Source organism: Oncorhynchus kisutch, linkage group LG27 (genome assembly GCF_002021735.2).
Source record: "Oncorhynchus kisutch isolate 150728-3 linkage group LG27, Okis_V2, whole genome shotgun sequence".
Taxonomy (NCBI): domain Eukaryota; kingdom Metazoa; phylum Chordata; class Actinopteri; order Salmoniformes; family Salmonidae; genus Oncorhynchus; species Oncorhynchus kisutch.
In genome coordinates this window covers 11,495,447-11,520,772 of record NC_034200.2, presented here as the reverse complement: position 1 = coordinate 11,520,772, position 25,326 = coordinate 11,495,447, and the positions used below count along the sequence as shown (strand labels likewise).

At 42.5% G+C, this 25,326-nt stretch overlaps 1 protein-coding gene across 2 annotated transcripts; it reads right to left on the bottom strand.

Annotated features, from left to right (window-relative positions):
• Positions 1 to 590: 590 nt before the first annotated feature.
• On the bottom strand, positions 591 to 23,013 carry LOC109871594 (DDB1- and CUL4-associated factor 8). Of its 2 annotated transcripts, none has more exons than XM_020462500.2 (13): positions 22,760 to 23,013; positions 20,215 to 20,285; positions 9,913 to 10,002; positions 9,088 to 9,722; positions 8,773 to 8,913; positions 7,662 to 7,756; positions 7,384 to 7,494; positions 7,136 to 7,266; positions 6,902 to 7,009; positions 6,493 to 6,623; positions 6,214 to 6,333; positions 2,801 to 2,917; positions 591 to 2,683 (listed from the first exon to the last, which is right to left on the bottom strand). In XM_020462500.2, exons 2-13 carry the CDS (start codon positions 20,249 to 20,251, stop codon positions 2,576 to 2,578), a joined length of 1,824 nt encoding a protein of 607 aa, XP_020318089.1. In that variant the 5' UTR covers positions 20,252 to 20,285; positions 22,760 to 23,013; the 3' UTR covers positions 591 to 2,575. The 2 variants fall into 2 exon arrangements, with proteins under 2 accessions (XP_020318089.1, XP_020318090.1); XM_020462501.2 differs by having other exon boundaries at positions 20,236 to 20,285; positions 22,760 to 22,988.
• Positions 23,014 to 25,326: the final 2,313 nt, after the last annotated feature.

The window sequence follows — 25,326 nt, the reverse complement described above, 5'->3', positions numbered from 1 at the left end:
GCAATACAGTTTGCGTTGCAGTCACAGCAAAACTGCTTTGGGTTACAGTGCTACTGGTTGAGTATGTTGGCCAGATATGATTCATTCTGCAGAAAAATATATATAACGTTCCTAAAGAAAACCTTCGGAATGATCTAACGTAGTGGTTCCCAACCTATAGTATTGTGAGTCTTTTCAAGAACACCCAGGGGTCCTAGCACCCCTAGTTGAGAGCCACTGATCTAAAGGATCTACTCGAGGTCCAATAATTAATTCCCTTTGTAATGCATTGGGGACAATGCAGGCTCCGATGTAATTTGGATTTTCCGCAAATGGACAGTCCATAAGGACGGACAAGATTCTGATTGGAGCCCTGTCTTTATTCACCAGGCCAGGCTAAGATCAAGTTAACCTAGTAGGTAGCATGCTTGCTACAGAGCATTTGTTGCTATGGATTCTGATCAGGCTATACGTCAAGCTCTCTTTCTGGAAACAGGAAATTCTGAGTAAACTCAAATTCTGGTTTGACAGATCTCGCTAACTCACTAATCTGGCTTTCTGGAATAACCCTCTGATGCCTGAAACAACCAATGTCAAAATAACACAAGGGACACGGTCTTCTGTTTATTGCACAAATTGTACATGTTTCCAACTGCACCAGTAGAACACAATATTAGGCAGCAGTGGAATAAATCATTGATCAAAAGCCTAAAAGATGCACAAGAACAAAGAAAAATAGGTCAAGATCTTGAAGGGAGAAAATTGAAAATGAAAAGGAACCAAACTCAATTCACTGTTCAACTGAATCCTGCCGATATAGGCTAATGTAACAATTGGGGAGATCATTTACAAAAAAAGAAAAAACTAATTACGTCATCTTTGTCTCTTCATTTTAAAAGTACTTTGTCCTCATATATAATATAAACCTCTGCATCGATACCAATCAAATATTTTGACAAATTATTTCTTAAGTCAAACATAATTTGCTAAAGATGATTTCTTTACAGTTTTAATATATGTACATATCAATTGATCTAACTTCTATAATTCTCATACAAAATGAGAAAAAAGCTGGATGTTATCGCTTCCACAAAAAACAAAAAAAATGGCAAGCAGAACAATCCTCCCTTCTTCTGTCCCCCTGGCCTGAATGCTATAACACAGACCCAGAGGCCTGAATGGGCAGATGGGCCCAGATATAGAGAATAATGGCTTCTGAAAGCCCACACAGGTCAAAAAGAGAGCCAAACAGCAGTCTCTACATCTGATCTCCAGAACCTGATCAAACCTCGGTCCTTCTTTATAGAGTCTGATCTCTGGCAGAGGCTGACGGCTGGCACGAGCCGTGGATATAGGTAGCAGGACCCGAGGCTTAGGGCCTCATCATCAGGGTTCCTCAAACAGAAAAGTGAGAAACCTTTTGGATGTATATACTGTATGTATTTTGCGATGAGACCATCCAGGTGGTCCTCAGTAGCCCTCCAGCTCACCGTCTCAGCGAAATGTACTCTCAACGGAAGAGAGGATGGCTTAGGGAGGGAGGGGCTGAGGTCAGGGTGCTCGTCCAGGAGGAGTGTAAAGGAGAAGGATGGGGGAGGAATCTTTCTTTCTCCCTGCTCCAGCCGGAGCTGTTTCAGACATTCCCGCTAAGTGCAAATCCCAAACTAAACAACTAGAGTCAAATGTACTCTCAGAGAAAGAAAGTACACCTTGACGTCACTGAGGTTGTTCCGGGGGCCAATGTAGCCAATGTTTCATAACATTGCATGGTTGGCCGCCAAACGAACACTTTGTCTAAGAAACTCACACCATATATCCCTGATTAAAGTGCACTCAGTAGCGTGGTGGGGGTTGGGCTGAGGGATACGAAAAGCAACACAGCAGAGTGGAAGGGAAGAAGTCACCTGGTATAAGCCATCTGGAGGCTAAACTGATTGGCCACGTGCTGATGTTCTGAAACTAACTTCGAGAAGAAGAGGGTGTAGAAAGTGTAAGGGGTTCGGGTTTCAAATCAATGGAGTGTATCACATTTGGGGGATGATCAGAGGTTAGAAGGTGCATTTCCCATCCCTCCATTTCTGCCATCACCAACAGAAAAGTACGAGGGTGAGGGGTTGTTAAGGAGAGTGGGGTAAATGTGTGCTCTGATGTTCAGCAGATTGTGAAATGTGTGTGTTGTTGAAGTGGGTAAGTTCTTAGGGGCTTGGCAGAGCACATGTATGGGTGTACGAGTCCAAGTGGTTGTCTAGGGATGTGAGCATTCATCAGCCTCCCTCTAATACAGATCAGAACAAAATCAGGGTTGAGGCTATTTGCATCAGCAGACTGTATGAACAAAAATGTCTACAATTCAGTCCCTGTCGGATAAGAAATTTGATTTTGTGTCTTGGTTTATACGAGTCACCCTCCCTACCCCTTAGCTGTGTGTATGTACTTATGTCTGCCTGTGTGTGTATGCTGTGTGTGTATGCGAATACCTTTACTGTTACTTATGGTCTCTCAGTGTTCATGTGTGTCGATAGTGCCTGCCTATGTGGATAAATTCTAGGGAAATAAAGAGTGTGTGTGTGTGTGTACTCTCACATGTCTCTTTGGCTCAAGAGGACATGCACTGGACGTGGTCTGGCCCTCCGTCCTCTTCATCAGAAGAATCTGGAGAGCTCCACGATTCATCAGTGTCTCCCTCTGCACCCTCACGACGTGTCTGGAAAAGAAAAGGGAGGGAGAGAGGGAAAGGGAGAGCGAGAGAGCGGGGTGTAGTGATTTGATTACTGGAATAGAGATTACACATGGTGGGTGGGTTGTGGTGTGTTCAACTTACCCTCTGGGGCCGTCTGTTTCTCATGTGCCTCATGAGGAACCACAGGAGCTGTGTGTCGTACTGGTCTCCATGGCGAACACTGTCCTCATCACGCTCACGCTTGTTCTTCTTCATCACCTGAACGACCACAACAACAGTCACATCAAAACTCACAGCTTTGGTATGCAGTATTCAAATCAAACTTTGTCACTTGCGCCGAATACAGCAAGTGTAGACTTTACCGTGAAATGCTTACTTACAAGCTCTTAACCAACAGTACAGTTCAAGAAGAGTTAAGAAATTATTTACCAAATAAAGTCAAAAGTAATAAAAAGTAACACAATAAGAATAACGAGGCTATATACTGGGGGCACCAGTACTGAGTCAGTGTACAGACTAATTGAGGACATCTGTACATGTAGGTGGGGGCAAATTGACTATGCATAGATAACAAACAGTGAGTAGCAGCAGTGTACAAAAGGGAGGGGGGGGGGGGGTCACTGTAAATTGTATGGTGGCGATTTTATTAATAGTTCAGCAGTCTTATGGCTTGGGGGTAGAAGCTGTTGAGGAGCCTTTTGGTCCCAGACTTGGCGCTCCGGTACCGCTTGGTGTGCGGTAGCAGAGAAAACAGTCAATGACTTGGGTGACTGGAGTCTCTGACAATTTTATGGGCTTTCCTCTGACACTGCCCATTATATAGGTCTTGGATGGCAGGAACCTTGGCCCCAGTGATGTACTGGGCCGTTCGTACTACCCTCTGTAGCGCCTTGCGGTCAGATGCCGAGCAGTTGCCATACCAGGTCGGTGATGCAACCGGTCAGGATGCTCTCGATGGTGCAGCTGTAGAACCTTTTGAGGATCTGGGGACCCATGCCAAATCTTTTAAGTCTCCTGAGGGGGAAAAGGTTTTGTCATGCCCTCTTCACGACTGTCTTGGTATGTTTGGACCATGATAGTTCATTGGTGATGTGAACACCAAGGAACTTGAAACTCTCGACCCGCTCCACTACAGCCCTGTCGATGGTAATGGGGGCCTGTTCGGCCCACCTTTTCCTGTAGTCCACGATCAGCTCCTTTGTCTTGCTCACATTGAGGGAGAGGTTGTTGTCCTGGCACCACACTGCCAGTTCTCTGAACTCCTGCCTATAGGGCGTCTCATCGTTGTTGGTGATCAGGCCTACCACTGTTGTGTCATCAGCAAACTTAATGATGGTGTTGGAGTCGTGTTTGGCCACGCAGTCGTGGGTGAACAGGGAAAACAGGAGGGGACTAAGTACACACCCCGAGGGGCCCCAGTGTTAAGGATCAGCGTGGCAGATGTGTTGTTACCACCTGGGGTCGGCCCGTCAGGAAGTCCAGGGTCCAGTTGCAGAGGGAGGTGTTTAGTCCCAGAATCCTTAGCTTAGTGATGAGATTCGTGGGCACTATGGTGTTGAACGCTGAGCTGTAGTCAATGAAAAGCTTCTCGCATATGTGTTCCTTTTGTCCAGGTGAGAAAGGGCAGTGTTGAGTGCGATTGAGATTGCATCATCTGTCGATTTGTTGGGGCGGTATTCGAATTAGAGTGGGTCTAGGTTTTCCGGGAGGATGCTGTTGATGTGAGCCATGACCAGCCTTTCAAAGCACTTCATGGCTACCGACGTGAGTGCCATGGGGCGGTAATCATCTAGGCAGGTTACCTTCGCTTCCTTGGGCACAGGGACTATGGTGGTCTGCTTGAAACATGTAGGTATTACAGACTCGGTCAGGGAGAGGTTGAAAATATCAGTGAAGACACTTGACAGTTGGTCCACGCATGCTTTGAGTACACGTCCTGGTAATCCATCTGGCCTTGCGGCTTTGTGAATGTTGACCTGTTTAAAGGTTTTGTTCACATTGGCTACCGAGAGCATTATCACCCAGTCATCCAGAACAGCTGGTTCTTTCGTGCATGCTTCAGTGTTGCTTGCCTTGAAGCGAGCGTAAAAGGCATTTAGCTCATCTGGTAGGGCCATGTCACTGGGCAGCTTGCGTCTGGGTTTCCCTTTGTAGTCCGTAATAGTTTTCAAGCCCTGCCACATCCGACGAGCGTCAGAGCCGGTGTAGTAGGATTTAATCTTAATCCTGCATTGACGCTTTTCTTGTTTGATGGTTCGTCAGAGGGCATAGCGGAATTTCTTATAAGAGTGCGGATTAGTCTCCCGCTCATTGAAAAAAACGGCAGCTCTAGCCTTTAGCTCAATGTGGATGTTGCCAGTAATCCATGGCTTCTAGTTGGGATATGTACATACAGTCACTGTGGGGACGACGTCGTCAATGCACTTATTGATGAAGCCGATGACTGAGGTGGTGTACTCCTCAATGTAATTGGATGAATCCTGGAACATATTCCAGTCTGTGCTAGCAAAACAGTCCTGTAGTGTAGCATCTGACCACTTCCGTATTGAGCGAGACACTGGTACTTGCTGCTTTAGTTTTGGCTTGTAAGCAGGAATCAGGAGGATAGAATTATGGTCAGATTTGCCAAATGGAGGGTGTGGGAGAGCTTTGTATGCATCTCTGTGTGTGAAGGAAAGATGGTCTTAGATTTTTTTTTCTTTGGTTGCAAATGTGACATGCTGGTAAAAATGTTGTAAAACTGATTTAAGTTTGTCTGCATTAAAGTCCCCGGCCACCAGGAGCGCCACTCCACTTCTGGGTGAGCATTTTCTTCTATGCTTATTGCCTAGAGTTGGTTGAGAGCAGTCTTAGTGCCAGCTTCGTTCTGTGGTGGTAAATAGACGGCTACAAATAATAGATGAGAACTCTTGGTAGATAGTGTGGTCTACAGCTTATCATAAGGTACTCTACCTCATACCTCGAGACTTCATTCATTGTAGACATCGCGCACCAGCTGTTATTGACACACTACCACCCCTCGTCTTACCAGAGGTAGTGTCTCTGTTCTGCCTGGTGTATGGAAAATCCCGCTAGCTCTATATTGTCCGTATCGTCTCGGTGAAACATAAGAGGTTACAGTTTTTATTGTCCCGTTGGTAGGATAATCGTAAATCATCAATTTTATTTTCCAATGATTGCACATTAACAAGAAGAACAGATGTCAGTGGGAGTTTACTCGCTCGCCTACGGATTCTCAGAAGGCTGCCCTTTTCAGGCATCTTTTCTTCACGCAAAAGGTGGGAATCTGGGCCTGTTCCAGTGAAAGCAGGATATCCTTCTCGTCGGACTTGTTAAAGGATCATAAGAGACGGTAGCAGCAACATTATGTACACAATAAGAAAAAAAATAAGTTACACAAAACGCAAAAAAAATAAATAAACTAGCACAATTGGTTGGGAGAATGTAAAACGTCAGCCATGTTCTTCGGCGCCATCAAGCCTATATGTCGTGGGAATGTTTGGGATATTGGTGATATGTTGTGGTTTGTGTGGATAGAATGGTATGAACCGTACGTCTTTGAGGCCCTTGAGCCCTGTGAGATTCTCGGCAGTGGGGGACCACAGTTTAACGTCATGATCCAGACCACTGGTGGCCAGACCTGGGAGGTGAGGGTGGGGCTCCAGGCAGTTGACCTGGGAACAGAGGATGAGACAAAGTGTGAAGTGACAGATTGAGATGAATGAGTGAAACTGACACTGTACAATTTTGTTTGAGAGTGTTGCTTGCGCTCGCCAGCTTCTTCAAGCACCGCACACAGCTTCCCACCCACCATCCCTCCTTCCCTCTCTCACCACTCCTCCTCGGTCTCCCTCCATGAACTGGACAATGCGAGCGGAGACCTTGTCCCACAGGTAGATGTGTCCACAGTCACTGCCACTGATCACAAACTCACTGCTAGGGCCATAGAAGTTCACCCCTTTCACTGTGAAACGGAGAAATAGAGAGGTCCAGAGGTTAGAGCGTTGGGCCAGTAAGCAAAAGGTCGCTGGTGCGAATACCCGAGCCGACAAGATGAAAAATCTGTCAATGTGCCCTAGAGCGAGGCACATAGATCTAATTTGCACCAGGGGCTTCGTACTACAATGGCTGACCTGTAAAAATAACAAATTTCACTGCACCTATCCGGTGTATATGTTGCTGTTTTCTTTACTTATAATTAACTAGTTCATAATCATTCCTTCCCCTTTTGTCCCCCAGTACCCGTAGCGTTGTTGCGATGGCCCTTGTATCTCCTGCGGTAGTCTGCACCGTCACTGTGGCTGGAGTCAAACAAGTAGATATCCTCATCGTTGTAACTAGTCAGGAGCTCTGAACAGACAGACCGAGAGAGACATGATCACTAATGGGGAGAACAGACATGAGGACAGTCATAACAGCAAGAGTCAGAAGACCTCAGACTTGTGAATAAAAATGTGTTTGAGTCATGTGCTTTACCTGTGCCATCATGACTGTACACTAAGCAGGTAATGTTCGTTTTGGACTCGCTGGATACCAGGTGAGATGGACAGAACTTCTTCAGTACGCCATTATTTTCATTCTCATTAATCTTCCTCTGGTCATATATCCTAAAAAGGTTGAAGATGAGGAGAGGTAAGAGAGAGAACATAGTAAGAATGTGCAGAATCCAAAGAATGCACTTTCTCTGCTTTACGATACACATATAAAAGGGATTTGAGTCTCACCTAACATACTGATCTCTCCCACCCACAGCAAAGTGGTGTGTGTTGACAGGGTTCACAAATATGGTGTACAACCCCACTTTCTTATCCCCCTCCTTCACCACCACCAGTTTACTGAGAGAAAAGGAAAAGAGTAAAACAAAGTGGGTAAAGGGTTAAACGGCTGTTATGTTATACATTGGGCCTGGAGTTATTCATGGTCTGGTCACATGGTCAGGGAAAACGAATGACCTTAGTACAGTAATGTCCAAGTGATCTTGCATTAAGGCGTTATCACTCACTTGGCAGGCCGGTCGAGGCGCAGGTCGATGGCAAACACTATGGCGTCCTCCCCAGCCGACAGGAAGGAGCAGGGAGAGTCTGGCTCCAGGGCCAGCTGACACACAGACAGAATAAACACAACACACTTAAATCACCTCAGGTCTCTGCTTAAAAAGGCTTAGAACTACTGCATCTCAAATGACAAACAGTTCCCCAGATTGTGCCCTACTTTTGACCAAAGCTGCCATACACTGAGTGTACAAAACATTAAGAACACCTGCTCTTTCCATGACATAGACTGACCAGGTGAAAGCTATGATCCCTCTTGATGTCACTTGTTAAACCCACTTCAATCAGTATAGTTGAAGGGAGGAGACAGGTTAAAGAAGGATTTTTAAGCCTTGAAACAATTGAGAAATTGATTATGTATGTGTGTCATTCAGAGGGTGAATGGGCAAGACAAAAGATGTGCCTTTGAACAAGGTATGGTAGTAGGTGCCAGGCGCACCGGTTTGTGTCAAGAACTGCAACGCTGCTGGGTTTTTCGAGCTCAACAGTTTCAAGTGTGTATCAAGAATGTTCTACCACCCAAAGGACATCCAGCCAACTTGACACAACTGTGGAAAGCATTGGAGTCAACATGGGCCAGCATCCCTGTGGAATGCTTTTGACACCTTTAGAGTCCATGTCCTGACGAATTGAGGCTGTTCTGAGGGCAAGGGTGGGAACAACTCTATATTAGAAAGATGTTCTTAGTAATGTTTTATACACTCCTTGTAGGGTTCTGGTGGTCAAAAGTTATTTAATATATGTAGAATAGGGTTTCATTTGAGCCGCAAACTGAAGTCTGGCTTCTTGGACAAATGTTGAAACTCATTATCACGAATACAACCACACTCCTGAGGTATACACATTTTTATTTTATTTTTTTACCTTTATTTAACTAGGCAAGTCAGTTAAGAACAAATTCTTATTTTCAATGACGGCCTAGGAACAGTGGGTTAACTGCCTGTTCAGGGGCAGAACGTCAGATTTGTACCTTGTCAGCTCGGGGGTTTGAACTCACAACCTTCCGGTTACTAGTCCAATGCTCTAACCACTAGGCTACCCTGCTGCCCCAGGTCTCCATACCTTGTGTGCTGCCCCTTTATGCTGAGCCACTCTCTTGGTGTTCTTGCAGCGCTGAGTGGCAGAGAGCTCAGCCACTCTGATCTGACCGTCCCGGGCACACATGGCCAGGGTGGAGTCTCCACTGTGTGGCAGGAACTTTGCCTGGGGAGGAAGAAAGGTACATTTCAACATCTCTCAAAAGTCCCCTACCACATTTATAGCTTACCTTTCTCATTTTACAATGACTTGTTAAATGGCTGTCTGTCAACAACACAAGAAATGTTGCCCTTTTCTACAATCCCATCCTATCCTAGCCTGATTGTCCTCTCCCCTAACCTGAAAGACGTTGCTCTTATGCCCGCTGTCAAACTCGAGCTCAGCACGGCGACGAGCCCAGTCCCACACTACCACCCGCAGGTCATCACTGCCGGAGGCCAGGCGTGTGCCTGAGGGGTTGAAGTGCAGGGTGTTCACACAGCCAGTGTGTCTCTCCAGGCGCCCCTGGAGCTCCAGCCTCTGGACCAAGCCTCGTGCACCACACACACGCCTCACAAACTGGTGCGAGCCCCGGCCAATCTCCCTCGACTTCAGGGAGGGCACCGCCCGCCATGACGGCCTGCTGAGGTCACGCAGCTCCGCCCCCAACCACGAGTCCATGGCCTGCTCGTCCTCTTCCTCCTCTTGATCTTCCTCTTCTTCCTCATCATCGTCATCCTCGTCAGAGCTGGAGGGGTGGTGGGCGGTGCCACCACTCGGGCGGTTCCTCTTTCTGGCGGCCCGCTTTCCTGCATCCCTCTCATTCACTCTCTCTCTTCTACCTCCCTCGCTCTCTCGCTCCCCTTCCTCGGTCAGCGAGTAGAGGCCACTGCCGTCCATGCTGTCTGTGTCCTCCTCCTCCTCTCCAGGCACCCTTGCAACCTTAGCATCTGGCATTGGCTTGTTCTTAGCCTCGTCTCCTGCCTCTCTGGGAGCTAAGGGAAGCAGTTGGGCAAGAGAGCAAGTTGTCACACATTGAGTAAAAAGAGTTACTGTCAAGAAGTGTTGAGGAAACTCATCGATTGTAAAACAAATATTAAGTGTATAATGTCAAAGTCATGGTGTCCTGTGTAGTTGCTAGATGTTGAACTATGACAGCTATTTGCTATAGTCCTCTCCTACTACCTGCTTGAGAGCCAGAGTGTCCCTCTGTGGCTGCGGAAGCATCTCCCTCCCGTCGCTGGTCTTCTCCTGGATCTGGCTCCTCAGACCCATCTGAAAAACAAATGTACAGAGATGCCCACATTAGTTTTACGTAGCAGGTTCTGGTGGAGTTAGTATTTCCAGTCAGCCAAAAGCAGAACATGGAGTAGCCAGCCAAATAGAAAAAGTAGCCAGCAAGGGAATTCCGGGCATGGGCCAGAGGATGTGAATGGAGTGGAGCGGGCCGAGCGTCTGCCTTCTCTTTCGCTCCGGTCCTGCTCAGCCAGGAGCTCTGGGCATGCTCTGCACAGCATGTTTCATTTCCTTCATCATTGTTCTTTTAAATTAGGCCTATTCTGTTGTATTTATTTAAAAAAAATAGTTTAGCAGTTTCTAAGTTGTCTATCAACTGTACGTTGGAAATCGCCACAGAGCCAGTTACAACTGAAGTATCTGATAATCAATAGAGTAGAGAAAAAGCTATTTGTTTTTTTTAACACTGTTAAAGGACCTACCTGGTCCTCCAGGTAGGTCCTTGTTTAACAGCCTACGACTTGAGGTTGAAATGTTGAAGCTTCTTAAAATAGCCTACTTCAAAACCAAATGGTACATAGTCACAAAAGTAGATGGGGTGTTTGTTAAATTATCTTTTCAAGCAACAACAAAAAAATGAACGGAGCTAATTTAGAGCTGCATTTTTCTTTCCTGTGAGCACTGAGCTATTTTTGGGGAAGTGGAAAAGGACGTTGAGCGCCGGAGAGGTGCGCAAAGACCACTCCGTGAGCGATGAGTGTGTTTTCCAACAATTCCTCTGCTCTCATATTCTGGCTCAGGGGTCCGGGGGGGCATGCCCCCACAATAAACTGCAGAATTAGCTTTATTTTGGTAGCCTCTGGTACATTATGATGCCTTGAAAACAGACAGCTATTGGATACTTTAACTTTACCTCCCAAATTGGTAATTAGTTGTGGTATTGAGTAGAAAGAGATGACTGCAATTAAAATGACTTAACATTTATGAATTCAGTGTGTTAGTTGTTTTGGATTACATCTAGACCTATACCGAACAAAAATATAAATGTAACAATTTCAACGATTTTACTGAGTTACAGTTCATATAAGGAACTCAGTCAATTGAAATTAATTAATTAGGCCCTAATCTTTGGATTTCACACAACTGGGCTGGGGCGCAGCCATGGGTGTGCCTGGGAGGGCATAGGCCCACCCACTGGGGAGCCAGGCCCGGCCAATCAGTTTAGTTTTCCCCCACAAAAGGGCTTAATTACAGACAGAAATACTCCTCCATTTCATCAGCTGTCCGTGTGGCTGGTCTCAGAGATCCCGCAGGTAAAAAAGCCAGATGTGGAGGTCCTGGACTGGTGTTTATAAATGGTCAGCGATTGTTAGGCCGGTAGGCCGTATTGCCAAATTCTCAAATTGTGTGGTGTGACAAAACTGCACATTTTAGAGTGTCCTTTTATTGTCCACAGCACAAGGCGCACCCATGTAATGATCAAGCTATTTAATCAGCTTCTAGATAAATCGATCCACCTGACAGGTGTGGCAAAGGAGAAATGCTCACTTACAGGGATGTAAACAAATGTGTGCGTATGGAACATTTCTACTATCTTTTATTTCAGGTCATGAAAGATGGGGCGTTGCGTTTATATTTTTGTTCAGTATATATGATCAGGACTATTTTCTAAGTAAGACAGATTTAATGTTAAAAAAAAGTGATCTTCTCTTGAGATTCAAGTCATATTTACAGTTGGTAGGGTTTTAGACCGGTCAATCAATCACTGTGGGTGGAAGGTGGTAGATTAGTAATCTAGTCAGAAAAACAAATCTAATCTACCCTTTCAATTGTATTTATTGTGGCAAAGACTCAATCTTGTTTACTCTTTCAATTTAGTTTATCGTGGCATAAACCTAAGAAAATGGACTATGTTCTGTCAACTAAACATGGATTCCCTGTTGCGAAACAATATAGAATTGCAGGAAAATGGTTTGTGCAGCACCACTTTTACACAAAGTCACGCACCCATGAATAAACCTACAGGTAGGATGGAAGAATGAGGCAGGTGTTAAACATGGGCTTTGCTACACAGAAAGCAGCAGTTGACTACTCCATTGTCAACACTTTACTCAAATCAGTAGGCCTAGAGTAGCCAGCCAAATAGAAAAACTACAGGGTTCTACATATTTTTGCTGAAGGAGCTCTATTTTGGTGGCCTCTAGTACACAGCGAAATGACTAAATACTGTCATGACTGTCCTGTGAGGATCTGAAAGGGTCAGATCAGACAGTAACCAGACCCTCTCTCACCCACAGAAAAGTGGAGGGAGCTGGTGGGGGGGTTGACACCTCACACCCTGTTGTAAATCAAGGAGAGAGAACATCCCTCTCCAAATTTCACAGAGGAATGTGCTTTGTCCACACAGAGGTTTCCCACCGAAACTAACACGCTTTAAAGCGAATAATGGAAAAATATTCCTAACAGAGAATGTGGGGAATGGTCAGTAGTGAGCTATACAGTGGTTCCTCCTTTAAAAGTTGCGTCATACTGCCACACACCTTGCAGGCTGCTGCAGCATTCTATAGCAAGTTATTTAATTGTCAGACATGTTTTACGTTAATGCAAGTTAGTGCTAGTTTGACCACCAGAGGGCATCTTTGAGGAGCATTTGATAGTCTCCCATATTGGCATTACTAGAGAATTTCAAACCTTTTTTGTAATAACATAGTACATGGGATTGATTGTAAGAAATTATTAATATTAATATTATGTATTAATATTATGGTATCTCTATTTAGAGAAAAACAAAACCCTCGGGACCCTCGGGGTTTCCTTAAGGATGGAATGGAAAACATGGCGCTGTACAACACAATGGTTGGGAGTAGGCTACAGCACAAGAGGATTGGAGGATTCTAAATTGTTTGCCTTCATTAGACAACTTTGTTCCAATATTTCTGTAAATCAATTATATTTATTCACATAGTAATTTGTTATGGATCCATAACTAAAATCAACATCTGCATTTTGAAAGAGTATTTTTATCATTATTTTATTGACGAAAGCATAAAGAAATACAGTACAGTATATGCTTTTATATTTGGATAATAAAGCATTGAAAGCATTTTGAAGATATAAGCCACCTGCATTTGTTTATTAGGCTACTGTGCAGTCTGACAAGTAATCATAGTAAACATGCTTGTCTCAGAGCAGCGCGAAACGGTGCTGAAATAGACATCTACAGCGGGAAGGCATATATATATATATATTTTTAAAAAACAATATTTTGGAGATTATTTTGTTTTTAAAAAAAGTTAGCAATTGTAATCTGAATAAAGGCCAAAATAATATTTATAAAGGCCATAATATAGCCCTTCTAATAGCCATAATGTTGTGTAGTTTCGACCCAATGGATAATCTGACAAATAACTTCGCGTCCTGCAGGCCTAGGCATGGATCAAAGCTGGCGAGACATTCAATAACTATAAACTAATCAAAATAAAGAAAGTCGCACACTCCATGTGTAATCTCCCAGCAATTTAATGGGTATTTACCAACGTTTTGGCATCACTGTGCCTTCCTCAGAGTAATGCCATGAATACTTTAACCAGGTTATGTAGAACCCCAGTGCAATTAGTGTAACCAATGACAGTAGTGAGGGGTGTGTCATAATGATTAAGTTAATTCAAATTAATTTGTGAAACTGTTTAAAAATAGTATATGACATTAAATATATGATGCTATTGTTGCATAGAAACATAATAGAATATTGTACATCATATTAGCATCAACATACATTATTGTTTCATTCAATTTCACATAATTTTGTATTGAATTTTTGTTACATGTAATCTTTTGGTTCAACAATATATATATAATGAACATCATCAACAGAGGGAACATATTAGGTGTACACTAATAAGCTGTAAAAGTATTTTAGAATAAAAAAATGTGTTCATAAGAAGGGCCTGAGATCAAAGTCAATATTCAGACCACTAGGGGTCAATAGTTTTAGGATAGGATATCCAGTAAGTCTCCCTTTGTAGTAGTAGGATCTCGATGTTATCTCCTCTCCTTGGTAGGGGAACATGCTCAACGCCTGTGTTTGAGGGAGGAGATGGAATGGTTAACTTCAACAAAGTGAGCTGCTACTGGATAGTCAATGTTCTTACACCTGATTGAGCTGCGTTGTTTTAATTGTCTTTTCGTTTGTCCTACATTTTTTCCACATGAACAGGTGATGATAGATTACTCCCTTGGTCTTGCATGAGATGATACCCCTAACAGTGATCTTTCGACCTGTATGTGGTTGTCTGAAGAAAGACATATCCTGCCTGTTTGGCCCTGTCTGGGGGTATCGTCGGACAGGGCCACAGTGTCTCCTGACCCCTCCTGTCTCAGCCTCCAGTATTTATGCTGAAGTAGTTCGTGTCGGCGTGGCTAGGGTCAGTCTGTTATATCTGGAGTATTTCTCCTGTCTTATCCGGTGTCCTGTGTGAATTTAAGTATGCCCTCTCCAATTATTTTTCTCTCTCTCTCTTTCTCCCTCTCTCTCAGGACCATGCCTCAGGACTACCTGGCCTGATGACTCCTTGCTGAGCCCAGTCCACCTGGCCATGCTGCTGCTCCAGTTTCAACTGTTCTGCCTGCGGCTATGGAACCCTGACCTGTTCACCGGACGTGCTACCTGTCCCAGACCTGCTGTTTTCAGTGGTAGAGATACTCTGAATGATTGGCTATGAAAAGCCAACTGACATTTACTGCTGAGGTGCTGATCTGTTGCACCCTCGACAACCACTGTGATTATTATTATTTGACCCTGCTGGTCATCTATGAATATTTGAACATCTTGGTCATGTTCTGTTATAATCTCCACTTGGCACAGCCAGAAGAGGACTGGCCACCCCTCATAGCCTGGTTCCTCTCTAGGTTTCTTCCTAGGTTCTGGCCTTTCTGGGGAGTTTTTCCTAGCCACCGTGCTTCTACACCTGCATTGCTTGCTGTTTGGGGTTTTAGGCTGGGTTTCTGTACAGCACTTGGTGACATCAGCTGATGTAAGAAGGGATTTATAAATAAATACATTTGATTGATAGTGCTATTGCTCTGTGCGCATGAGCCACATTTGTAGTTCCCATTTGGGATAAGTGTCAAGAGTGTCTCAGTGGGCATGTCAGATCTCACCAAACTATTTCCAATATTGTGACCACGCTTATAGACCACCATTGGGGGTTCCTTGAAGGGGTGTGCGATTTTTTTGGTCTGATTGCAGAATATGCCACTGCTTTTTCAGGATTGCTTTCATTTTCTCTGAACCCTTGGTGTACTTAGTGCATGAGACGGTTGCGTTGTTTTTCTTCTTTGGTTGAGTTTAGTAATTCCACTCTTTTTGATATATTTTCATCATTGCAGCATCAAGGGTTTTGTCCTTGTGCCTCTTTTTTTTTTTAGCATTGCTGTCACAATCTGACTGGTGGCCACAGATTCGTTTAACCCTGCATAACTGGCTATATGGTAGACCATTCTTGAGGGGAAGGGGATGCATACTATCCGCACATGGCAAGGTATTGCGATCTGTGGGCTTTGTGTACGAGTGTGTGTAATGCATCATTATCTTTGATGATCCATAAGTCCAGGTAGTTTATTTCTCTCTCATCAGTCTGCATGGTGAATTTGAGGTATTCAGAGCTCTCGTTTAGTAGAGTTTGGAATTCATTTAGTTCCTGCTGACTTCCTTCCCAGAGCACAAAGACATCATCTATGTATCTCTTCCATAAAAGTATTTTAGAAAGTAAGGGGCATGTCCCTGTTTTAAAAAGGAATGCTTCTTCAAATTGTCCCACATACAGGTTTGAATAGTTGGGGGAAAAGGGGAGCCCATGGCTACACCCCGAATTTGAAGGAAAAAGTCTTGACTCAAAGACAAAGTAGTTATGGGATAATACCAGTTCAGTAAGTTGTAAGATACAATCATTGGATGGAGCAAGGGTAGAGTCTCTCTGCTGAAGGAAGTGTTGTGGCACCTGCAAGCCACAAGTGTGTAGGATGTTAGTGTACAAGCTCTCCACATCAAGTGGCCAGCAGGGTGCCCCCTGGTATCCTTCCTAAGCCCTCTATCAATGAGATCATGTGGAGATCATGACTAGTGTATTTGACATAAGATGGGAGATTCTCAACCATCGGTTTAATGTGGTACTCCACAAATTTAGAAATGTTGGATTTTAGACATTCAATGACATCATCTTCACCGGACATTGAGCAATTTGCTCAAAATTGCTACAGAAAAAAAAGGAAGAAGATCAAGCAAGCCGAGTCCCAAGCATCCGCTCACACTCCATGTGTGGGGGGGGAATTTCTCGCCAGGGACCAGTCCCATATTTGATTTTTGATGGTAAGTTTGGCAATTTACAAAGCAAAAGGTACATAAAATATTGTATCCTACACCTCACGGACTGTTATGTGTTCCACAATAATTTACTCTTGCCTCCTTTTTCAGGTATCATGGCTCAAGATTTCTTTGAGGAAGAAATCATCAAGAAATAGGGTCCAGCATATGTCAGAGGTGTTTCTGGGACCACATAGTTTCTATCAAGGTAGGATTATAGCGATATTTTGTTACGTTTAGGCCCATTTACATGTATATTTCTATTATTGTACCTAATGTTGGCTGTTAGGCTAAATGTCTTTTTTTCTTCTCCAAATGCAGACAATGACCCAAAACACACTGCCGGCCCGGGTTTGCGTTGCAAACGAGGATATAAATTGGGTCAAGACGCCAGCAGAGTATGTAGTAAAATAAAGGTTAAATAAAATTAAATGATAGACAACACCTTTGGTAGGCCTACAGTATATCTAAAAATATTTTTTCTCATCTCGTTTGGCATCAACTGAAAACATTCATCTGTAACTTTGCCAAGCCGACAAGCAAAGATGAACTGGTCAAGGCACTCAAGATGTTTTCTCTAGAAAAATTGACAATACAATGCAACAAATGCATTGACCATCTCAAAAAAGGTTTTACCTGTGGCCGTGGAGCTGGGTGGAAGTGTGACTAAAATGTTGTTTAAATAAACATCTGCATTTGAATGCATTTTTTCTCGTTATTTAATTAACGAAAGCATAAAGATGTCGATGAAGAAATACTGTACTGCTGTTTTGAGTTAGAAATATAACACTTTAGAGTACTTAATTAAGCATTGAATACATTGCAAGTGAAAGGATTTTCACAACAGTAGCCAGGATATAAAACGTATATTGCCCTGCTAATAATAAACATTTGCATGATGGGCAACACCTGCTAGAGTACACTTGTGAAAAACAAGTGCCTCCAGTTGTCCATCACAACTGTAAATAAAAACACAGCATCTTGTTTACATCTTGTTTACATTCTTTATTGCAACCACAATGTCACAAATAATTTGTATCTACCTTTCCAATTACTTTTGTAAATCCCAAACTCTAAATGTGCGCTTTTCATTATTAGCTACATTGCACATTCGGACGTGCAGACTTTTTTTCTTTAAATGATTGTTTTATGTAGGATTCTACATTTTTGACCAGTTGCAATTGTAAGTAGGCCTAATAAAAAAATCCTACTTCTATTAGGCTGTTAAGCATCATAGCCTACCTCAGCCAGTGAAGATATTTTATATAGGTCTAGGCTCCGAGTAGACTCCAATTAAGCCCTCTTGTTGTTTGTAAAGTCAAATTAAAATGAAGATTATTGTTGAAATGAATTACTCAACTGGTGTAGGTTTTCTCAATCTGTTGGTGTGCAACACTTAGATAACAAGTTAGCTATATTTTCAGCACCAACCACTGTTTCCCTCCTATTGATTGAGCCACGGTTGCCGCCAGTTGTTTTTTGAATGGAACCTTTATTTAACTAGGCAAGTCAAGTAAGAACAAATTCTTATTTACAATGACGGCCTACCCCGGATGACGCAGGGCAAATTGTGCACCGCCCTATGGCACTCCCAATCATGGTCGGATGTGATAGAGCCTGTATTCGAACCAGGGACTGTAGTAAAGCCTCTTGCACCGAGATGCAGTGCCTTAGACCGCTGCACCACTCGGGAGCCATATACAGTGGGGCAAAAAAGTATTTAGTCAGCCACCAATTGTGCAAGTTCTCCCACTCAAATAGATGAGAGAGGCCTGTAATTTTCATCATAGGTACACTTCAACTATGACAGACAAAATTAGGAGAAAAAAATCCAGAAAAATCACATTGTAGGATTTTTAATATTGTCTCACCAGGTGTTATGGTCGGATTTGCGTTTATCATCAAAGAAATTGGCCTAACACTGAGGCCTGTACTCTGGAGCGGGATCGAGGTGGAGGGTCCGTCATGTTCTTGGGCAGTGTGTGTCACAGCATCGTCGGACTGAGCTTGTTGTCATTGCAGGCAAACTCAACGCTGTGCGTTACAGGGAAGACATCCTCCTCCCTGATGTGGTACCCTTCCTGCAGGCTCATCCTGACATGCCCCTCCAGCATGACAATGCCACCAGCCATAATGCTCATTTTGTGCGTGATTTCCTGCAAGACAGGAATGTCAGTGTTCTGCCATGGCCAGCAAAGAGCCCGGATCTCAATCCCATTGAGCACGTCTAGGACCTGTTGGATCGGAGGGTCAGGGCTAGGGCCATTCCCCTCAGAAATGTCTGGGAACTTGCAGGCGCCTTGGTGGAAAAATGGGGTAACATCTCACAGCAAGAACTGGCAAATCTGGTGCAGTCCACGAGGAGGAGATGCACTGCAGTACTTAATGCCGCTGGTGGCCACACCAGATACTGACTGTTACTTTTGATTTTGACCCCCCCTTGGCTCAGGTCACGTCTGTGGAACTTCTACAGTTTATGTCTCAGTTGTTGACTCTTGCTATGTTCATAAAAATATTTACACATGTTAAGTTTGCTGATAATAAACGCAGTTGACAGTGAAAGGATGTTTATTTTTTTGCTGAGTTTACTTCTTGCGCTTCACGGAGCAGTGCAGAGCTGTTGACAAGGAAGTGAGTTTGTGTTTATACAGGATGTACCGCCCCCACCCACTGTCAACCAATCATGTCAATGCGGAGCAATACAAAGTTAATATTTTGGTTTGCTTGTCCCGATGGGTTAGCATGGACATATAACCATGTTGCATGATTTATGAATGGCAAAGGGATATAGGAGATCAATTTTCAGTCAGTTCAACACTTTTTATAAAACTAGTCAACACTTGCTCTTCAGTTGTCAATCAAAGCACAGTAAATAGGCTGTGCACCACAACTCCGCGTGGTTAACCGACGGCCGGCTCTAATGAAAAACACTGAATGAGGCTGCCTCTCCACTACCTATGGTTCCTGCAGTGAGGATTCAACATCTTCATCACATTTTTTCATAACTTATCTGCAGATAATTGCCAAAAAGCAGTAGTAGCCTACCAGTATGCAAATTAAGGAGCCAAATGAACGACCTTCTCACTGATGCAATTCGGGTTTGTTCTGTTGACCTAAACATTTTTATTTTTAAAAGAGCCATTCGTTTGCGAACAACCCAACCCATAACTAGGCTACACTGACAAGTCACTTTAGAGGTCACTGGCAAGTCTCAACATGGGCTTTGAATCCTAGGAAAATACAAACAAGATCTTTGGTTTACTTGTCCTGATGTGATACCATGGACATGAATACATTGTATGATTTATGAATAGCAAAGGGATTTAAGAGATTGACTTTATTCAGTCAGTTCGACACTTTATAAACGAGTCAACACAAGCTGTTTGGTCATCAATCAAAGCACAGTAAATAGCCTATGGGCCCCGACTCAGTGGAAGGCTATATGAATCTGCCACAAAAAAATAATTACGTGGATTTCAACTCATCGTTACCACTTACATTACACAGGACGTGTAAATTCACTCACAGGAGACTCATGCTCTCCCTCTGTGAAAATACATTTGACTACAGCCAACCACAGCGTACGAAAATAACACTGGTACCGAGAGGCGGGACAGACAGCAGACTGACAAACCAGCAGTGTTTCCTTGTCGTCGCTCGCTTTGTGACTGACAGGCGCCTGTCCTATCTATAGATCAGTAAAATATGTATATAGTTTATTCTAGCGTAAGACTTTTCTGACTGGCGAATTGAAACAATTTTATGAAATGATGCCTAGTTAATAAAGTGGAAAAAGTAGCCGACTGACAATGATTCTGTTACCGGCTGTTTAGCCGACAGCCAGCGCTTATGGAAAGCTATGCAACAGTGAGGCCTGTGTGATCCCTCACCGTTAAGCACACTGGATTTACCATCTGCCTCTGCCATCCTGTTTCTTTCTTCCTGTGGACAGGAGGAGAGCCTGGAATGAACAGAGAGACAGGGTCAAGTGAATTACATTGTTGGCTGCTTTTGAAGACACCTAATTATATTGATTGTCAATAATTGCAATATGTCCAAACAACTGACTTGACCTTCTAAGTTCTAGCAATGTAGCAAGACATCACTCAAGAGAGCTAGCCAGTTTTGTCAGCTAGCTAAGGTGACTAATGAACAAATTAAGCTATCATATGATTGAAATCTTGCAAACTAGCTAGCTAAACACATCAGCAACTAGGCCTTGAAGGAAAATTCCACCCCAAAACTATTTTGGTATTTGTTTCCATTGTTGATATAGTCTGAAAATGTTTTACATGTCAGCAATCAAGTTAAGATATAATTCAGTTTCAAAATACATACAGCAAAATGCATTATACCGGCTATATTTCTGTACTTTGAAAGTTATTTATCTTGAAGACTTGATTGCTGACATGCAAAACATTTTGGGACTATATCAACAATGGACTAATTAAACAAATATCAAAAGATAGCTTTAGAGTGAAGTTTTCCATTAATGAAAATAAGTGTGCACTTACCTATAGACTGGCAGTTAGTTTCACGTGTATCTAACTTTGCAGCCAGTAGCTTGGAGTAAGCTAGCTGATTTAACGCCACTCCACAGTGAAGGAAGTTTCTGATGAAATCCACCAACGGACTAGAGCAGAGACCAGGCTTTGTGTAATCTAGCTCAGACAACACTGATTCGCCCATGATCACTACTTAACGCTAACCTTGTACCTATGTTTGTCCTCTGTAGTCTGTGTTAGATGAAATCCATACTTTTTCAATAAAACGTTAATGAAAAATGGCCCACTGTTTGCTATTTGAGATTAAATTAGCACCTGCTCATTTGCAAAGGCACGCAACTACAGAGGACAAACATAGGTACACGGTTTGCGTTTCATAATTTAAAATGTTTTGAAGTATTGATCTGGGGCAAATCGTTGTAGTCTGAGCTAGATTCCACAAAGCCTGGTCTCTGCTCCATTTTGTTGGTGGTTCATCAGAAACTTCCCTCACCATGGAGTGGTTTAGTCCACTAGGAGTAAGCTAGGCTGTAATAGACAATTAGTTGGTATATACAGCCTGAACTGCCTGCAAAATCGTGTAAATGTTCCTTACAAGTCAGAATGTTGAATACAATTACATTTGAATGTAATGTCTACCGGTTATCTGTGCAGTTTACCCTTCAGATGCACATAATTTGACACAAAATATCCACAAGAAATTATTGTTGACCCATTTCTATCAAATGCACAAAACCATGTAAATACCTGCTGACTTCAGTTAGTATGTATGCATCGCGTGCACATGTTTGCTCATGACCAAAGGCACGTGCACTAGGGCTGGGAATTTCCAGGGACCTCACGATATGATATTATCATGATACTATATATATTGCGATTCTCATGATTATATATGTATTGCGACTCAACTAGTTGTTCCAAACACATTGCTCGCCTTATGTCTGCTGCAGAGGGACAAGAAAGAGCCATGAGAAAACAAGTTTTGGTCAGTCGAAATAAGTGCTAAAAACAAATTGGCTCCCTATTTAAAAATAAGATGGAGAAAAGCCTATGATGATGATTGGTGCAGGTACAGCCAATTTGAGCAAAATAATATTGTCAAGAAGATACATCCTCGAAAAATAATATCCCGATAAGTAACTGTATGGATTGTTCCCCCCGCTTGAACGTTTGCTACGTTGCTGAACAGTTTGTACTGAATGGCACCTTTTCCAAAAACGTTATTGTAGTTATTGAACTGACAGGCTGTGGCTTGAAGCAATGAGTGACGTTTTAAAAGGTTAGCGGTGCATTTTGAATCTACAACCCAACCCCTCACCGTTTTTCAACTGCATCGTTTCCATTAATTGAACGTTCTATTGCGTTTTAAATGTACTGAACGGTGCCTTGAAGTCGTTTGAACAGTCGTTTAGATGGTTTTGCGCATGTGCCAAGTGATAGAAATGTAAACTTCAGTACTGGCGCTCTAAAAAGTCGGGTAATCATTGCTTTCCTGTCGATATATTGTTTAAAACATCTCTACCATCTGAAGGACTAACGTTAAAATGCAATTTTATAAAACATTCTGGCTTGTAAAGAACATTTATTTACACGATGTTGCAGTCATTAGTTTCAGGTTGTACATACATACATACCAATGAATTATGTATTACAGCCTGATTAATCAGACGGAGTAAACTAACTAACAGTAACTATCAAACTAATCTTAGCTACTTGCTGCAGCAACACTGACATTTAACAAAACAGCTGACAGGCCATGTTACTTCAAATTAACCAGAGATAGCTAGCTAAGTATTAGCACGAAGTATTCTGTTGGTTGATTTGAAACGCTAATCTACACATGTTGGTACATTTAGTTAAATGTTGTTCAGGACTTTGACCAATTTCACGGTAGTTACCACATATAAACATGCTAGCTAGCTAATGTTACCTCTAGTCGTAGGCCCAACGAGGCGCACGTCGTTTAGTCCTAATCTTCGGGGTAATGTATTGTCTTCAAGCTATTACTTAGCTAGCTATAGCATATTGGGTAGAAAAACACACGACATGAGGAATGTGTGTATAAAGAGACAGTCAAATTAAAGACGACGCGTGTTTGCTCTGTTTATGTTTTGACGTTCAGCTTGTTTTTTTTCATCATTCCTTTTCCGGCGAAGGACTTTTTTTCACCGGAAGTTTGTGTGTACAACAATGCACTGTTCTTATTATACAGTGCAATGCACCGTTTCATCTAATCTAAATATTTTAACTATTTATACAATGTACTTTCTGTAATCGATCATATTTGTCCTACACATAACAATAAGTGAAGTGAAAATGGTTTCCCACCTGTAGTCCATAAACATGGCATCATGATGCGCATAATAGCTGATATTATTAATAATTATTACAATTTAATAACCTTTAGCGATGGGGAGGTCGAGCAGAGGGGTTTACTATAAAGCAGAATCAATGACTTGTCTAAATATTCTGAAATACCTTTTTATGTTTTACAAGGATACACTTGAAATGGGCATGGTCTAATTGACTCAACAACCAAAAACACATAACTAAGTTAAGCTTTCTTAATGAATCAGAACATCTATAGTTACAGTGCCTTCAGAAAGTATTCTTACCCTTTAATTTATTCCACATTTTGTGTTACAGCCTAAATTCAAAAAAATAATTCTCACCCATCTACACACATTACCCCCAAAAGTGAAAACATGTCTTTTATTTTAGCACATTTTTTGAAATGGTTGCATTTATATTTTTGTTTTTTGTTCAAATGTAACGAATCCCTACATTTTTTCTATAGTAATGTACAAATGATACTTGACATCAATATTTAATCAAAAGGGGACCTTCGCGCTCTCCCAGAATTTTGGTTGGTGCGTAAAACCCGTAAATTCAGATAAGCAAAAAGGTTTGATTTGATCCACACTTAAAAAGATGTGGCATAAAGCTGAATTCATTTGTCCATTTTATTTAACTCAGGAGGAGATTGACATCGATCTGGAGGCCTCTGAAACTAAGGTTGCTTCCCTGGCCATACAGAACAAGTTCAGACATTTCCAAATCAAAAAGTAGTAGAGAAAGCTTTATGTAGGAGAAAATGGTATGTTAATGAGAAACAGAAAGACTGAAAGGGAATGAGAGGGTCAGGATTAAATGGTAGGAATTACATTTCAGGTTTATCATCATGACCAAATAATAGTGATTCAGTTTGAGTTTGAGTTTATTTTTATTTTTACAGGGACAGTGCACATTAATCAACATTTCAGTAAAAGTGCAAACCGGCTAATTTTCAACCGCAGTCCCTGGGCAGGTTATTAAAAACAATGACAATATAAACAATAGCAACATAGAACAAGCAAGACATAGCATACAGACATAGCAACATAGGGCAAGCAAGACATAGCATACAGACAGAGCAACATAGGGCAAGCAAGACATAGCATACAGACAGAGCAACATAGGACAAGCAAGACGTAGCATACAGACAGAGCAAGATAAAACAAAAAGCAGCAAGACAAAATTCATAAAAGCAACAAAGTGTTTCCACACCTCACAAGCTACAGACAACAGACAACATGGAGAGCGGCAACACACAGCTAGGGACCATGTTCACAAATCTGATTGGCATTTAGCCATGTCTTCATGCATTTTGTGAAAGTGTGATATGTGGTGCAGTTATGTGTGTCTGATGGCAGTGTATTCCAGACATGGGAAGCTCTCACAGAGAAAACGGATTTACTAAAGGTGCTTTTCCTTAAGGGAACTATACAGTCACCTCTCATGGCAGACCTTGTGGATCTGCTGCCATATGTCTGGGTTTTCTGTTTAACAAAAATATTGAGTGTAGGGGGAGCCAGGCCATTGAGGATCTTGAATACAAGACATGCGTCGGTGTATTGCACAAGATTTTCCCAACTCAAGAGCTCATGCTTTCTAAGGATGTGACAATGATGATGGCTATTGGGCTTCCTATCAAGCACTTTGAGAGCCTGTTTGTAGACAGACTGAATAGGTTTTAATGTTGTACAGCAAGCTTGGGCCCAACTAGTCAAGCAGTATGTTAAGTGGGGCAGTATCATAGATTTGAAGTACAGTTTTGCTACCTCTGTAGTCAAACAATTTCGTATAAATCGGAAATTAGCTAGGTTGAATTTGGTTATTTGAATTACCTTTTTCACATGCTTTTTAAAAGAGAGGTTGGAATCAAGTATGATGCCAAGGTACTTAAAATCGGATACCACCTGGAGCTTCTCCCCTGACACATAGACATCTGGCTCAGTAGCATCTGTTGCCCTCTTTGTGAAGAACATGCAAACAGTTTTTTTCACATTGAGATGCAAACACGAGTCACTGAGCCACTTTGAGACACATTTGTTCCCCATGCTGAGATGCTGGTTAAAGATTAGGGTTAAATGGAGGGTGATTGAATAATGCACATGACTTGAATTTTTACTGCTTTTTCACAATTCACTATTATTTACTACTTTATCACTGAACTCA

Coding starts and splice junctions, on each gene's coding strand:
- LOC109871594 (XM_020462500.2), bottom strand. CDS start 20,251: ATGGCAGAGGCAGATGGTAAATCCAGTGTGCTTAACG. Junction 6,624..6,901: donor CCATCGCAACAACGCTACGG/GTACTGGGGGAC, acceptor TCCGTTTCACAG/TGAAAGGGGTGAACTTCTAT. Junction 2,918..6,213: donor GGCTCAAGGGCCTCAAAGAC/GTACGGTTCATA, acceptor GTGGTCGTTCAG/GTGATGAAGAAGAACAAGCG.